Genomic DNA, 16686 nt, shown 5'->3' with positions numbered 1-16686 from the left:
TACTGACCTGCATCAAGTCCTCCTCCAAACCCCGTGAGACAGGGACTCTCAGTTTATAGAGTGGGAAGCTGAAGATTAGAAGGGAGTCATCCTGCCTGTGGTCACGTGGCTATGGTGTGGCAGAGGGGGCCCCAGCCTGGGCAGAGGGCGCAGGCCCCACAGCGAGCGGCTCAGAGAGCAGGCTCAGGCTCTGCTCTCCCCACTCCAACAGGGTGGCCACGGGGAGGGCGTGAGCTGCTTCGGTGTCCTAGCCGTCGAGCTCCAGCCCATTTCCAGATGAGTCTGCAGTCCAGCTTCAGCTCTGACCCAGTTTGGCCCTCCCTCCCCATCCAGGCTGTTTCTCACCCCCACCTGTGACAGAGGGCACACTCAGTCCCTGCTTGGATCCAGGTGGCACAGCCTGGAGAGCCAGCGGCAGGAGGCTGGCCCAGAAAGGTCAGCTGAGGCAGGTCACAGCAGTGGGGTGGGCACAGAAATGCCCAGGCCTAGAGTCTGTCCCTGGAAATTGATTTTTTTCACAGCCCAGATGCTGTATCTGGCACTGAGAACCAATACCAACAGCACATTCTGTTACTAACAACATAGTAATGATAATTTATTAGGAAATCATTAAGCCTAAGTATGTGATTCAGAGCCTTGAACCAAACAGGTGCTCTGTTTGGGCGTGGGGGAAGGGAAAGCAAGAAGACAGAGGGGAAGGGGAAGGAGGGCAGGGCATGCTGGAGAGTGGGTGGGCTCTGGAGGGCCTGCATGGCCACGGGACAAAACGGGAGCCCGAAAGCTTGTGCCTTGTAGGGGCAGTGGGGTGCAGGGGATGACCACGTCGCTGGCAATAATAACAACAATCAGGATTGCTGTGTGTAAGTGTAATTGCTCAGGTTTCTGGGGTTGTGGCTTAGATTACAAGTAATATTTAGTTCTTAATCCTCAGGGCCAATAGGGGACTGGAGAGGTGAGCCTGGCATGCATAGGGTCCTCTGGGCCCATTTGTGGGACCCCTGCCCACTTGCTGCTCACCATTCAAGAGAGCTGCTTTAGAGACCCCCTGTGTGTGTGTGCCCACAGGTGCCCGTGGGCGGGTGCGTGACACCTAAGCACACGTGTGCCCCCGTGTGGTGTATCCCTGTGTGTGGAGGGCTCTCCTGTTCTGTCCCCTTCCTATTCAGGGAAGCAGCTGGACAGAGGAAATCATTCCTCCTCTTAAAACCCCAGGTGTGCCTGGCGAATCCCGCAACGACCCCTTCCTCCCTGATCCCCAAGTCTGCTGCGGTTGGAAGTGGAAATGCATTCAGCTCAGGTCCTGCGGCTTCGGAACTCCCTTCGCACACAGTGGGAGCTTAATAAATACTTGATGATGGCCCCGAGCCCGGAAGCCACGGCTGTTCCGAACCCTGACTCCCAGAGCGCGCCGGGCGGAGCAGGTGGGTGGGTGACCCCCAGCCAGACCCTCTGCTGACTCCGCGTCCCGCAGGGGCCGCCCCGCTGGGAAGGCGGTTCTTCGTCACCATCTTTGGAGCAATATTCCCGGGGCTGAGCGTCACGGCGGGAAGGCATCCCGGGAGAGGGTGTAGGAGCCGGGGGTCCCACCCGCCTGGGCTCAAACCCTGGCGCCCTCAATTACCAGCCGGGCACAGCTGCCAAGGGACTTATCTGGGCCTGTGGGATTTTTTTCCTGGGAAAGGAGAATGATGACATCACGGCTGGGAATGACAAAGGGGCGCCCTGCACACACTGCGGCGCTCATCAGTCGGTGCGCTCACGCACCTGGGGTCAGGACGGGGACCCTGAAGTAGCTGCTCGACGTCTCTGAGCATCAGTGCGTGCGCCGGGAACACGAGGCCCGCCTCCCCGGCGCGCGGAGGTCTACCTGAGGAAGACCCCGGCCATGAGTGACCGTGACTCTTGCCGCGGCCCGCCCCCGCGTCAGGGTGCGCGGCTCCCCCCCGGCAGGCCCCGCTCCGCCCCCCTCGGCGCCCCGCGTGCGCGCACGTCCCTGTCGCCGTGGCTCGCGGACGCCCGCTGCACCTGTCGCAGGAGGGAGGGCGGCCCCGCGTGGGAGACTACAGCTCCCAGCGCGCGCTGCGGGGCCTGCGCCCTCTGCCCTCGCGGCGCGGCCGGGGTGGGGGCCGCGGGCGGCTGGCCCCGCCCCCGGGGAGGAGCCTGCGCGGGGGCGGAGCCTGGAGGCGGTGGCGACCTGAGCCGAGCCAATGAGGGCCGCGGCCACTAAGTGGGCTTGGCTTGCCGTGTAGCGCCGGCCGCAGGAGGGGAGCAAAGCTGTTGAGCCGCGAGGAGTGAGGCTGAGCCTGGCCGTGCGCGCTCCCAGAGGGCCAGCTCCTGAGCCGGAGTTCCTTCTCCGCGGCTTCTGGCTCCGGGCCCCTCCTGCCCAGGGCAATGCATCCTTGAGTGGCGGCGTCTGGACCCCAGGCAGCCCCAGAGGACCGAAGCCAAGGAAAGAAGGCTGGGGCCAAGACACGCGCTGGGGGCTTGGATGCCTGGCTTTCTCTGAGGACATCTTTGGAGCGAGGGTGGCTTTGGGGTGGGGGGCTGTGCTGCAGGGAATCCAGCCAGGCCCCAAGATGGACACTTCTGGGCACTTCCATGACTCGGGGGTGGGGGACCTGGATGAAGAGCCCAAGTGTCCCTGTCCATCCTCCGGGGACGAGCCCCAGCCGGCGGCGGCCCCCCAGCAGCGCCCGGGACCCCTGGTGCCGCCTCAGCCCGCACAGCTCCAGCCGCCGCCGCCGCCGCCGCCGCATCCCTTGTCTCTGCTCGCCCAACTCCAGGGCCAGCCTGTCCAGCCGGGCCTGCTGCACTCCTCTCCCACGACGCTCAGGGGCCTCCCTTCGGCCAACTCCACCGCCGTCCTCCACCCTTCCTCCAGGCAGGGCAGCCAGCTCAATCTCAATGACCACTTGCTTGGCCACTCTCCAAGCTCCGCAGCCACAAGTGGGCCTGGCGGAGGCGGCCGGCACCGGCGGGACAGCAACCCGTTCACGGAGATCGCCATGAGCTCCTGCAAGTACAGTGGTGGGGTCATGAAGCCCCTCAGCCGGCTCAGCGCCTCCCGGAGGAACCTCATCGAGGCCGAGCCCGAAGGCCAGCCCCTCCAGCTCTTCAGCCCCAGCAACCCCCCAGAGATCATCATCTCCTCCCGGGAGGACAACCATGCCCACCAGACCCTGCTCCACCACCCCAACGCCACCCACAACCACCAGCATGCCAGCACCACTCCCAGCAGCACCACCTTCCCCAAAGCCAACAAGCGGAAAAACCAGAACATTGGCTATAAGCTGGGACACAGGAGGGCCCTGTTTGAAAAGAGGAAGCGGCTCAGTGACTATGCTCTGATTTTTGGGATGTTTGGAATTGTTGTTATGGTGATAGAGACCGAGCTCTCTTGGGGTTTGTACTCAAAGGTAGGGGCTGCGGTTTCTCTTTATACCTTGAACAAAAGGAATATGTAGGTAGCAACAGAGAGAGAGGAGAGAGAGAGAGAGATTGATGGAGGGGAGAGGCGGTGGTTGGAGAGGCGTTTGCTCAATTATATGGAGCACTCTAACTTCCCATGGTTTTCTTTCTGAACCCCGGGAGAATTCATTGCTTGCTTTCTTGGGGGGCGGGGGCGTCCCCGTACACTGTATGTTGCAATGCTGTGTTTGGGAGGAGGAACGGTTCCCTTCCGAGACAGCGTTTTCCTCCTGGTTCACTCGCACCAAAGCGGAGCCCAGCGGCTTAACGCACCAATTAATTACACTCTGCCTTGATTTGCCTGCCAGTTCCTGCGACTTGCCTCCTCTGCTCCCCGCCCTGCTCCACTCCATCTTCCCAAGGATGGAAGAGAAATAAATGTCTGGGTGGGGGGTGGGGACGCCATCCTATCCCTTCTCCCTCTGGCTTCTCCCTCTCTTCCCAAGTTTCTGTTTTCCTCCTCGTCCCTGACAGACTTCGGGCAAAATAGCAGAGCACCGGTGACCCGAGTCCCTTGGGGGCGCGGGTGAAAACGGGCGGAGGGACCCCGCGGTCCTTTCCCTCAGGAAGGAGCGCTCAGCATAAAGCTGCCGTCTGTAAACAGCCGCTGACAAAACCGGCTACAGGTGTCCCCAGCAGAGCAGGTGGGCGCCGCCTTGGCCTTAGCCCCCGGGAGCGGGGAGCGAGCGCCTCTCCTTCAGATGGGATGATAGGGCTTCCCCGCCGGCCGAGAGCCCGCACCCGGGGCCCGCCTCTCGGGATCAGTGAGGTGCAGTGCGTGCACACCCGGCCGGGGCTGGCGGCTTGGCTTCAGCCTCGGCTTGGAAATCGCGGCCTCCAGGGGCGTGGGGATGGAGGCAGGTGGGTTTCCGCCAGTGCTCTGCCTGCTGGGGGCCCTCGCGCTGCGGGCCAGAGGGCTGCAGGCCCCGGGCACTCAGTGTACAAGTGGATTTCTTCCCCCTACCCCCCTCACCCCCAATTGGTTGTGGGGGGAGGGTGTGTGTGAGTGCGTGTGTGCGTGCTTGCTTGTCCCTTGGATTTCTCTTATTTGTCATTTTGGGCAGGGGGTGGCTGGGAGGGGTTCAGCTGTTGCAGGTTTCAAATAGAGCTTGTTTCAGGCTAGGCACAGCTGCTGTGGGACTGCCACATTCCTTGCTGAAATGCAGCCGCAAAAACCTAGGAGGTGCTGATCGGATTTCCCTCATTCCCAGCCTCCCTCTCCCGCAGGCACGGGCAGACCTGTCAGCCACCTGAGCAGCCAGCCCCAAGACTTCCTTGCACGCGGAGGGCCCCCCAGGGACCTGCTGCTCAGAGGGGGCGGCCCCAGCAGAGGGCAGCCCCTGGAAGCTGCCTGCATCAGAATAGTGCCAGGATTTGAGCCCCTCAGAGGGCAGAAGTGAGCAGGGTTTCCCCGGGAATAGCAGCTCACTTAGTCATCCCTGGAGCGAGCCTCTGAGCCTGCTGTGGCTCTCTCGGGGCCGCCACCCTCGGCGCGGCCCTGGCTCCCCCCAGCCCCCCGTGGGGACCAGGAGCCCTCGCCGGGGGAGACTGATGAAGGCCCAGGTGCTCAGGGGTGAGGGCAAGGGGCAAGACCAGCACCCCAGCGACCCCCGTGGTCAGAGCTCTTAAGGGAATGGCTCCTTCTGGGGATGCTCCCGGCATGGGGCACCTTGGTCTTAGTGCCATGGGAGCGTTGCTGCTGGCAGGAAAGGATCTGGGGCAGGTGCCACCCTGAAGGAGTATTCAGGGAAAGGGCCTTACCCGGAGCCAGGGAAAACAGACTCGGGTGTGAAGGAAGGGGAGGCAGGTCCACTGCGCTGGGCCTCAGCCGGTTCTAAGCTGCTGACCCTCATGGCAGTGTGAGGGGCCCTGAGCAGCAAGGTCCTGCTTGCCCCAGCTGGTGAGGTGGCCACCTGTGTGCCCCCGGGGCCAGTGTGGGTGGTGGTCAGCAGGGCTCATGGTAACCTGCTCCCCAGCCTCTCCATCTGCCCCTCTGTGCATTGAGTCATTCTGGGACAAGCAATTTTGGGGTGTCTCCTGGGTCAGGCCCTGTGGACCCAGGATGGGTAAGGCAGCTATCCCTCGCCGGCCCCGGTCACAAACAGGATCATTGTAAAGAATCAGAGTGAAGTTTGAATCCCAGCCCTGCCGCTTCCAGAGCTGTGATCTTGGACCAGCTGTGTGTCTTCTGCGAGCCCATCTCCCCAGCTGTCAACGGGGAGGGCGAATCTGATAAGTGTGAGGCTCCAACACGGGGCCTACTGTCACTGTTATTAATAGTGGTGATGAGAGCAGAGGCGTCTTTTCCCCCCAACTCTGGCTCCAGAATCAGCTGGGCCCTCGGCAGGTCGGAGCTAACGCTTGTCAATGGCGTGAGAAGTTGCGTCCTGTCGGGGAGAAGTTCTGAGAAGGGGCTGGGTCTTCTGCCTGGAAACGGCCTCTACTCATGGCTCTGTTTTAGGGGAGGGTACATCTGTCCCCAGCCTGTCTGCCACGGGCTCTACCGTGGCGAGAGCGTTTGGGCTAGGAGCGAGGGCGGCGTGGCCGTCCGGCAGGCCCTGGGCCGGGCCGGGCCGGGCAGTAGTGTCTTTAGCTGGAGAACTCCGTGTGTCTGGTTGGCTTTGCTGACCAGTGTGGAGGTCGCCCGGGCCGACTGGGGAGCTCTGCACTGAGGGTGGCCCTTCCCACTCAGAGGCCCTTGGGAGGGGGCCACACGTCCTCCCCAAGCGATGGGAGGCCGCGAGCCTGCGCCGGAGCTGCCGCTTTCCGGGAGCTGTTTCCTTCCTCGGGGCTGCGGACTCCCATCTGTGTCTCTGGCTGATGTCTGTTGCTGGGGAGGAATTTGCCACGTGGGCCTGGCTCCCTTGAGAAGGAACGTGGCCTGCCCTGAGCTCATTCAGAGTTAATGCAGAAGGGGGCCCGGGCGAGGAGATAAGCGGTCCTCGGTCCCCTCCTCACGAGCCACAGGTGACGGCGGGGGAGGGAGATGGGCCGACGCCGGGCCCAGGAACAGGAGGGCCCGGGCCGGGAGGCCGACTGGCAGCGAGGGGCCAGAGATGGCCCTCGTGGACGCTGACGGGTGCAGGGCTGCCCCCCGAACTGGGCAGGGAGTCCAGGTTTAAGAAAAACAGGTGGATTTACCCCAAGGGCTTAGACACCGTGACAGGGCCAGGCCCAGGGATCCTGCTGGGAACTCTGAGGGACTTGGTCTCTGCCGCGTCCGCGCCAGTCAGGATTCAGGCGGCGCGTCTGCAGGGAGTCCTTCTGGGCGTTCGTGCCGTGGTCTTCCTGAGCTGGCTGGAGGCCTTGGACCGCCTGCTGGGCTCTGTCCACTGGGTGGAGGGAGAACCGGGGCCCGCCCCTCTCCTCCCCGAGCTGCGGACTCCCCAGCCCCAGCCTGCCACCTCGCTGTGGCTCGGCCGGCACCTCTGTCCAGCTGACAAGTCCTCGTGGGCCTGTTTCCCAGGGACCTGTGGGGTCAGGCTGCGGGGCCGCCGCAGTGTCCAGTGTCCATTTCCCGGCCTCCCACGGGGAGGCCAGGAAATGCTGGTACGGCGAGGCCGCTCTCCGTGTCCCCTGTTAGTGCCCAACCTCCAGCTACCCCCGGGCTCACCATCCAGCTGGGTCTCACCTCCTGAGCAGAGCGGACCCCTGCCGTTCCACAGCTTCCCCTGCAGTGGGGTGCTTCCCACCACCCCCCTGCCTGGCCCTGCTGCCAGGCTCACCCAGGCCGTGGGCGGGGGTCAGGGGATGGTGCTCCCCTGGCTGCCCTGCCTGACCCCCACGCCTGGCTCCCTCTGTTCCTTCACAACACCTTGAGGGAGGACCCCTGGAAAGGGCAGGCCCTTCTGCGTGCCCAGGGCAGCTTGGTCTCCTGGCCATTTAACCCTTCAAAGAAAATGGGGTCCCTTAGGGCCGACGTGTTGTGTGTCTTTGCTGACCTCACAGAGGTCCAGGAGTCCACCCTCAGCCTCCAGCCTGAACGACTGAGTAGGTTAGCGGGTCCCAGGTCTCTGAGCCCCTGCCTTCCCTGGCCATGGAGGGCTTGTGTGCAGAAGGGCAGGGCAGCGGGCGGGCTTGGCTGGGAGAACGGCCCGCACCTCCTGCCAGACCCGGGAGCCCCTCTGGGGTAGGTGGGCGGCTGTCAGGGGCATCCTGACCTTTGGGAGGAGATGCCTCTGTGGTCTCAGGAGTGTTGGCATCGCTGAATGGGACAGACCCCTCCAAGGACCCTCCCTGTGTGGCGGCCTGCAGGACAGGGTTGCAGGAGGTAGGAGGGTCTGAGCCCAGGCATAGGTTTTACTCTGGGGTCATGCTGAGCGTCTTGGCCCAGGGAGGGCAAGAGCAGCTCTGTGGACATGCTCCCACCCAGGGTGGTGGCGACCCTATTTACAACGCTTGTGGCCAGCCCACAAATGAGTCAAACGTTTGTAACCGCAGCAGGGACAGCTCAGCAGTGCATGCCTGTCCCTGGCGCATCATCACGCTGTTTATAGCTGTCCGGGGCAGAATTCGGGGTGCTTGTGACACCCCTTCCTCCCGGCAGCGTCCCCTGCGGCGGGCACAGCGCTGTTGCTGGGCTTGCATCCGCTGCATGGGCTAACTGGGAAGCTGGGGGCCGCCTCGCATGGCCCTTCCCCAGCTTTCAGGGAGGGACACCGGCCAGTCCAGGGTCCAAAGATCTGCTCTGAAAAACAGAAGGTAAAGAAACATAAAATGAAAAGAAACTGGAGTCACCTCCGTGGAGGGGCGGCGGCCTGGCTGGAGGGGCGGAATCCGCACAGAGTGCGGGTTTGTGGGGGCTATTCGTCCAGCACATTTTGGGGGGAGAATGTGTGTGACAGAGCGCGGCTGTGAGGGGCGACTCAATGCAACACCGCCTTACTCAGCTCAGTGGCTGCAGACCCGGTTTTCTTTTCTTTCAAAACCCAGAGGGAGAGAGAGAGAAACCAGAAAAGCAGCTATTCCTCTTTAAATAATGAGGGTGGGGGATTCTGAGACCACACTGTTCTCAGGAGCCGTGGGGAGGAAGTTCTGTGCCTTTTTTTCTGCTGAGCAAAGTCCAGAGGAGGCTGATGGGTTCTGAGGTGCCCCAGGCCCACCTCCCCTGCCCCCCAGGAGCTCTGCTGGGGCGGCGAGGCCGTGGGGCGAGGGCTGGTGGGGGCACTGCCTGTGAGCACCCAGGCGGTGTCGGGGGGGCCTCGGGCTCCCGAGAGTCCTGGCCGTGGGTGCGGTCACGGCCCCCTGTCCCCTTGCCGAGCGGACCCCAGCCAGGCTGCAGTGTGAGCTGGAGGGGGCCGTGCTGGGATGAGAACCTGGGCCTTTTCCCTTTTTCCCTCGTCTGCTGCTGGAGAAGCTGCTTGTCATTTGTGGAAGAGGCAGACCAGGGTTGATGGGCTGGAGCCCTGTGACGCCTCTGGATACTGGACTGGGAGGAACTTTACCAGGGGAGGCAGGAAGGTGGGAGACCTGTGTCCTGGGGGCGCCAGCACGGGGCCCCAGGGCGGCCTGGGTCCAGGGTGAGATTGTGCACAGGCCCAGGGTCTGTGTGGAAGCCCAGGACTGCTCTGGGGCGATGCTGGCCAGGCTGGGATGGGGAAGGTGTGGGGCTTACGGACGAACAGGGGCCCACCCCACCAAGGCCCCCACACATGGCGGAACTCCCGCCGTCCCTTGGGTGCCTCTCCCTCCCCAGCCCTGGCCGCCAGGCTTGGCATATACAGCACACACAGTGTTGCCACGCTTGCGTCCTCATGACCCACCGCGGCCCCGGGGTCACTACAACCAGCCACAGGTAGAAACCTGGGCTGCAGAGGGGTGTGTGGTCCACGTCCAGGGCCCCTCAGGAGAGATGGTTCTAGAGCTGGAGTCCAGGTCTCCAGCGCCTGCTTGTCTCCCTGTCCCCAACCCTGCTGTAGACCTCTGCGGGGGATTTGAGTGAGGGAACCTCTACAGGCTTCTTCATCCCTGCCTCTAGAATTTTCTTCTTCATCCCCAGTCCCAGTTTCCTCCTTCCCTGGCATGAGGCTCTGTTTGGCTCTGTTAGCGGCAGTAAGTGTTAAAGAAAGGCCCATCTGCTTCCCCTCTTGCTTCCAACTCACTGTGTGGCCATTGTCAGGGCCCTCGGCCTCTCTGGGCCTCTGTTTCTTTGACTCAAAAATGAGGGCAGGGTTCTCATGCCAACCCCACCCCGACCCCGTTCCAGCGCTTTCTGGTCCGCTGCAAAGACCACAGGCCACAGTCCTCAAGCTCTGTCGTCGGGGGCCAGCGCTGCACCCAGGTGCACACATCCAGGCCGGCCTCAGCGTCCACTGGTGGCGTTGGGGGCGCTGAGGAAGGAGGCAGGCCTTCAGGGTACTGGGGAGGCTCCTTGTGGGCGGTGGCTGGTCCCCCAGGATTAACCAGGCAGAGCGGTGGGGAGGAGGCTGGAGCAGGTCCTGTTGTGAGGCAGCGCACAGGGTGGGGAGGGAGGACAGGGACGCGCGGGGACGTTCCTGGGGCCAGGTCTCATCCTGGAGGTTCTCCGCAGGGAGCAGGATGCCTGTGCCAAGGACAAGGGCACGGGGGCGACTTAATATTTCGTTGGTATCTACAGTCTTCAGGAGCTCGGCGTCCACACTGAAGACCTGATGCTCTTGTTTCCTGAGACTTGGTAGGAGTGGTAGAGCCAAGCTAGCATGGTGGTCAAGGGCTTGGCTCTGGGTTTGAATTCAGACCCCGGTGGCCTATGCTGGTGGGTCTCCAGGGAGTTTCCTGAATTTGGAACCTGTTTCTCAGACGTCCATAGGGACTTCCAGCCTCCGCCCGTACATGGCGCCTGGCACAGAGTGAGGCACCCGCTGAGCCCTGAAACCTGCCAGGCGTGTTTGATGAGCCCAGTGCTCCGAAGATGCTCCTGCTAACCCACAGCCACCCGGGGGGCGTGGGGGCGTGGGGGCGTGAGTGCGTGAGTGCGCATGTCACCCTCTGCTCCACTGGCTGTAGAAAGGGCTCTGGAAGAGGTGAGCGCGTACGGCCTGTGCCCCCCTCTCATCCTTGGGTGACAAGTCACCCGTGTGGTCGTGTTTCTGGATGGGCTGCCCTGGGGGCGTCTGCACAAGCGAGGGGAAGCGGGATGTTCCCTGGAAGGTGGGGCTGTCGCGGCGGCCTGGCCTGGCCTGGGCTTCTGGAGCCTTCCTGCCTCAGGGGACCCAGTTGTCCTAACCCACAGTCAGCAATCTGTGGCCTGGGCACAGCTAACTGGGTGTGTCCATGCAAACGGGACAGGTGGAGGGAACAAAAATAAGGCCATGGAGTCAGGCCAGAGCCTGAGAGTCCAGGAGGAAGGTCAGGGGGACGCGCGATGACCGTGCAGAACGAGGCGGAACGCGTGGGACGGTGGGGGGAGGGCCGGCCGGGAGGCCGTCCTGGGATAGAAGCGGGGGACCAAGGAGACTGGGGACTTTGAGTGGCTTCAGAGACGACAGGCTTTCGGGAGACGTGGGGCAGGGAATGCAGGGCTGTGGGGCTTGTGGACGAGCTTCTTTCTCAGCTCCCGGCTGTGGGCAGCTACCTGTTCCTCCAGGGGCGCGCAGAGCCGCCGCCTGGGGGGCGTGTGCCAGGGGTCGGGGCCTGCCCTGTGTAGGGGACGTTTTTTTCCCCCACGACGGCTGCTTGGCCACAAGGTAACAAGAGTTGTATTCCGAGCAGAGCTGTGGCGGCACTAAATGAACAACATGCAAATGATGTGTGAAATAATATGCAAATGGGCATCTGTTAAGTTTGAGTCAGCTCGTTGGGCATTTTTCCTGAGGGACAGGCGTGATGTCAGTGTCAGATGAGCAGGAAAGCTGTGTTAAAGGCCGCTCCTGCAGGGGCTGAGCCCCCTGGGGTCTACCCAAGAGCTCTCAGGCCGCGGGGCCTGCCAGCCGCATCTCTAGGAACCGGGGTTTGCGGTTTAGCTTGAACTTACCGATGGGGAAACCCACAAAGGTGGGTGCCTGCCAGGGGCAGAAGGGAAGAAGGCCCTGGGGAGCGGGGCCGGTCTGGCCCGGCCCCTTGCCACTGGGGGGCCATAGGCCAGTGACGCCAGCTCCCCAAGCCTCACTCTCCTGTTTGTGCGTGGAGGGAGTGGGGTTCGGCAGCCTGGCGAGAGCTAAGTGTGCTCGTGGCTCCTGGTGGTTGGGGGACCCCGGGCTGTCAACAAGGGGAGGCCTTCCTAGCGCCTTTGCCTGACTTGGCACCTGCCGGCGTCCGCACAGGGATTTTGCCTAGCTTTTCTCCTTTTTAAGAAGATTCCTGATTTTAACAAATTGGGGCTTAGCCATTTCCTCTCTTTTCTGGCTTCCGCTGGGTCGGATGCTGGCTTGCTCAGCCGGGGCCCGAATGGCTCCCACATGTGGGAGCGTCGGGAGCCACTGACTTAGGTCATGTCGCCTTCCTCCAGGATGAGGGCTGGGGCTGAGTGCGTCCCTCTGGGTCGGGCTCAGAGCTGGATAGGGTTGGTGGCCTGAAGGGAGGCCTTCTCTGGGGGAGCTGGGGGCATAGCTGGCCAGGTGTGGAATCATACCTCTAAGCTGGATGCCAAGTTCCGTGGGCCCACCAGGAGTGAGGAAGGCAGGGCGGGGCCGTCCTCCTCTTTACAGGACCTCAAGGCCCAGAGAAGTTCTGTGACTTGTTCAAGGCCCCTCAGCATTGCAAGTGGTAAGAGTGCAGCCGGAATCCAGGGAGTCAAGGTTTTAGTCCTGCTGAACACCTGCTAGGTGGCCGGCCCTGTTCTGGGTCCAGGACTGCAAAGGTCTGTGCCCTTAAGAACTTGAGTCAGCTACAGGGGTCTCCTCAATGAAACGGGTGCCTCTCTGCTGACTCTCCCTAAAACAGCTCAGGCTTTCAACACAGCCTGGGGTCCAATCCTGACTGTGTATGATTTAGCTGTATGGCCTTGAGCAGTGGCCTCTGTCTGGGAAGTGGGCCCATCATTACTTTTGCCGAGGGTGGAGATGGGGGCTTCAGTGTGGCGTGGACCTGGCCCCAGGGGCCCTTGGCCCGTGCGGGTCTCCAAGGCTCAGCTTTTCCTCCCAGAGCCCAGTGGCCATGGGATCCCAGGGGATCCTTTACCTGGTCCCGTGACTCCTGTCCCCCCTGCTCTGGCTGGACCTGGTGTTTGCGCTGCCGAGATGCCTTCTGGGCTCCCGGGGTGCGATGGTGCTGAGCCGGGTGGGAGGGCATTTGGCACAAGATGCTGGACCGCTGTCCGCCAGCGAGGGGAGGATCCCTCCAGAGGGAGATGACACGGGTGGAGCCACGAGCCGGTGCAGGGTGAAGGCTGGGCCGTGCGGGTTCCTCCGTGGGTGGACAGGGTCGCCTACAAGGCTCCTGTCCCCAGCAGCTCGGGAGAACGCGCTACTCTCATAAGAAGGAAACCCCTTCGCCCTCCCTAAAAATGGCTTCAAAGCAACCCTGCATCTCATTCAGGAGTGAAGACAAGGACAGATCGGGAGGAGAAGGAAATGAACATTACTAAGGGTCTTCCATATGCCTCGTCTCACTCGGGGCCCACAGCTGTCCCCGTTTGACAGCTGACCCACCTGAGGTTCAGAGAGGTCAGGGAACTTGCCCAGGGCGTCCCGGCCAGGAGAGAGTGGAGCTGATTTGACCCCAGGAGTGTCCTCAATGCCCATGCCCCGTGTGGCCGCCCCCTGGCCTCAGCCCTTTCAAGCCCAAAAGCTGTTCTTGCTCCTCGAAGGCGTCCACCCCGCCCACCACACCCCAGTGCTCTGCCCCCCTCGCAGCCCCTGCCAGTCTCACCCAGAGCCTTAGTGGGTGACTGCAGCTCGGTGGGGGGAGGGCCGTCAGTTTAGAAGCAGAGGTTTGTTGACCATCCAGGAACCCCGAGATGTTGGCAAGTGGGCTGGGCTCCGGGGCTGCTGTCCCCCAGGGGCTCTGCAAGGGTCAGCCGGGCATGGGGGGCTGTGGTGGTCTTGTCCCCGCTCCGCGGCGTCATGGCTGCGCGAGCCTGGGGGGAAAATCAGCCTCCGTGAGCCTCGGCCTCCAGCGCCCTGAGTAGGGATGACAGGGTTTCACCCCCACCCTCGTGGGGACATGGTCACACCGTAAAGGGATGTCAGCCCTCGCTGTTGTCACGCGTTTCCTCCCTGTTAACCTGAAGGCCCAAACACAGACGTACTCACCAAAACCCAAAGGATGAGACTGAGCCCCGACCCCGTGCCCCTGCCGCGTCCGGGTCGTGAAGCCTGGTGCCTGTGGTGGCCCCCTCCCCTCTAGGTCCTGCCCGCATCCACCCCACTCTCCTCTGCGGCCCTCCGTCTTTGGTTGTAGCTGCTCGGGAGGCCGGCAGGTGCCAGGTGTCCTGCTTGGCTCTGGGGTCCAACACTGAACGGGGCCTGGGGCTCACGGGCTGGTTGGGGAGGGCGGCCGTGTTGTAAGGGACAGAAGCAGGTGCACGCGGCCTGGGTCTGACCCCCAGCCTGAGGCTGGGTCTCCCACTCGGCCTGTCCCTCCCCCCAACCCCCTCTCTCCACGTCTGTCATCCACCTGCGGCCACGTCCCAGCCAGCTCTGCTGCTCCCACTGCCCAGGAGAGCCTGGCCTCCAGAGAAACGGCAGATCTGGGTTTGAATCCTGCCTCTGTCACTTACTGCGTGAGTGGCTTGGGGCGAGCTGCTTTTGTGCTTCTCTTCTGTTTCCTTGGGGGTTGATCGTGACCCTGTGTCTGGGCATTGTGGGGTTAAACGGGACGCCACCATGGCAGAGCACGTGGCATGGCTTTCCGCCCACGCTGAGCACCAGCAGAGACATGGCTGCAGAGGAAGGCCCTGCGCTGGTGGGGGTGGGGGAGGCCCGGCTTCTGGCCTCAGTTTTGTCATCTGGAAAATGGGAGAAGTGAGGTTGTGGGTGGCATAGCTCCTCCCGGAGGGAGGCTTGGGCCGGATGGGGCCAGGGAGTGGGCAGGGGACGGCGGGCGAGGTTCAGCCCCGGTGGCGGGAGTGAAGGCTGCCAGGGCACTGTGGCTAGGTGGGTTTTGTCATTCTCCGGAAACAGCTGAGAGACAGGCCCTTCTGGCCAGCCTCCTCCCCGCTGCCTCCCCCCCGCGGGCCGGCCCTTGGCACAAGGACTGCTCAGTCCTGAGCTCTCCTAGCAGCAGGGATTTAATTACTCTAATGCATGGAGCCATGGCTTGAGGCCTTCTGGCGGAGGGGGAACAGATTTGTCTTCTCACTGGGAGAATAAAAATCGATGGGAAGGGGAGGAAATGTACCTTCCCTTGCGGTGCTCACGGCGGTGCTGGTGGCTTTCCTGGGGTGGGGAGGGGCCTGTCCGATGCGAGGACCCTGGCCACCGCTTTTGCCTTCTGTGGCGTGACCGCGCCCGGCTGCCTCTGTTTCCCCGGTGATCCTGGGAGCAGACCGGCCTACCGCAGAAGCACCTACTGTGTGCCTGGCACTCCCCTGAGAAATCTCCAGCTGTGCAGGGGGCCTGGGTGGGTGACGTTCACCCGTTTGTTGACTGTATTATGTGCCACACTGTTCGGGGCACCTCAGGGATCGTGGGAGAAACCGCAGCAGACAGAAGGCCCGGCCTCCAGGAGCGCCGTGCTCGTCGCCCACACGGCCGCTGAACTCTGATGCGGTCACGCGCTCGGCTGGACGGGGTTAAATGCTGTCAAGAAGAGCAACGCTGGGTGGGAAGGCAGTGGGAGTCGTGATTCTGACCAGGTGCTGGGGAAGGCCTCCCCGGAGGTGACGTCTGCCGGAGGGTCTTCCGGAGGCGAGGGAGGAGGAAGGCGGGACGGAAGGCCGGGAGGGGTCGGCGCCCGCCAGCCTGGCGCTGCCCAGGAGCCATGTTAACATGGAAGCGAAGAGACGTGTGAAACTCCTGTTCACGATATTCTCTATTTAACCCAGTATAGTGAAGATATTACCGTTTCAGCGTGTGATCAATGGGAGGAATTGTTGACAGTTCACGTTCTGTTTTTCATCCCGAGTCTTTGAAAGCCAGGCTGCGCCTCACAACGCCCCGCAGTCGGGCGCTAGGCCTTCGGTGGAAATCCAGGTCTGTATCCGGGTTCGGAGTTTACAGCGAAAGGAGCAGATTCACACGCTCAAGCTATTGCAAGTATATCTAAAGGTTTTCGAATAAATGAACGGACTACCAATTTTTAAAAGGATTTAGTTATTTAGGGGCGCCTGGGTGGCTCAGTTGGTTAAGCGACTGCCTTCGGCTCGGGTCATGATCCTGGAGTCCCGGGATCGAGTCCCGCATCGGGCTCCCTGCTCGGCGGGGAGTCTGCTTCTCCCTCTGACCCTCCTCCCTCTCATGCTCTCTGTCTCTCATTCTCTCTCTCTCAAATAAATAAATAAAATCTTTAAAAAAAGAAAAAAAAGGATTTAGTTATTTAGAGAGAGAAGGAACTTGAGCAGGGGGAGGGGCAGAGAGACAGAATCCCAAGCAGACTCCCTCTGAGCTTGGAGCCCGAGTCACGACCTGAGCCAAAACCAAGAGTCAGACGCTTAACCAGCCGCCACCCATGCCCCCCCAGCTGTCAATTTTTAAATGTAAATTATTGGAAATGAAATACATTTAAAAATCCTGTTGTGCTGGCCACGTGGCAGGGCCCAGGGGTCATGTGGCCTGTGTCCACTGGGTTGGACAGTGAGGTCTCAGGGCTGCCAGGGTCCGCGAGGCTGACTCCCCAGCGATGAGGGGCCTGGGGGCGTGTGGGGGGAACCGCAGGCTCTGTGGGGTGAGATGAGGCAGATGGAGGCCTCTGAGTGGAGTCAGGAGGTCTGACTTACATTTTAATAGGACCCCTCTGGCTGCAGAGTTGGGAACAGACAAGGGGGTGGGGGCAAAGGAGCCCCGGTCAGGCGACAGGCCAGGTGGGGGCTGTGGTGCCCGGCGGGCGGGAGCAGGGGACGGTGAGATGTGGTTGGATCCTTGGAATACTGGGGTGGAAGTCATCCCTGGCGGACTGGATGTGGGGTGTGGTGGTGCTGGGGAGGTGGGGAGAGAAAGGGGCAGTCAGGAGGCTGCCAAGCAAATGCAAGGATGGAGTTTCCGCTAACCAGCCTGGAGACTGGGGGAGAAACAGTTTTGGGGGGAAGATGGGGTTTGGGGTTGGACTGAGGTTGAGGTGTTGTCAGTGGGTCACACATGCCCCAGAGACGGTGGGAGGTCAGAGGACAGAGCTTGGGCGCCTGCCCGTGACGGACGGCTCCCC

At 62.2% G+C, this 16686-nt stretch overlaps 1 protein-coding gene across 1 annotated transcript in view; it reads left to right on the top strand.

Moving 5' to 3' along the window:
* The first annotated feature begins 2263 nt into the window (after nt 1-2263).
* The window catches only part of KCNN3 (potassium calcium-activated channel subfamily N member 3), a 132097-nt gene continuing 117674 nt past the window's right edge, over nt 2264-16686 (top strand). The window contains exon 1 of the mRNA XM_045876503.3: nt 2264-3416. Coding sequence (XP_045732459.1) covers nt 2577-3416 — 840 coding nt within the window. The 5' untranslated portion in view covers nt 2264-2576. The remainder of the gene's footprint in view (nt 3417-16686) is intronic.

This window comes from Mirounga angustirostris, unplaced genomic scaffold (genome assembly GCF_029215605.1).
Source record: "Mirounga angustirostris isolate CCGP_5_RB_7025 unplaced genomic scaffold, mMirAng1.0.hap1 SCAF_6, whole genome shotgun sequence".
Taxonomy (NCBI): domain Eukaryota; kingdom Metazoa; phylum Chordata; class Mammalia; order Carnivora; family Phocidae; genus Mirounga; species Mirounga angustirostris.
This window is presented reverse-complemented; position numbering and strand designations above follow the sequence as displayed.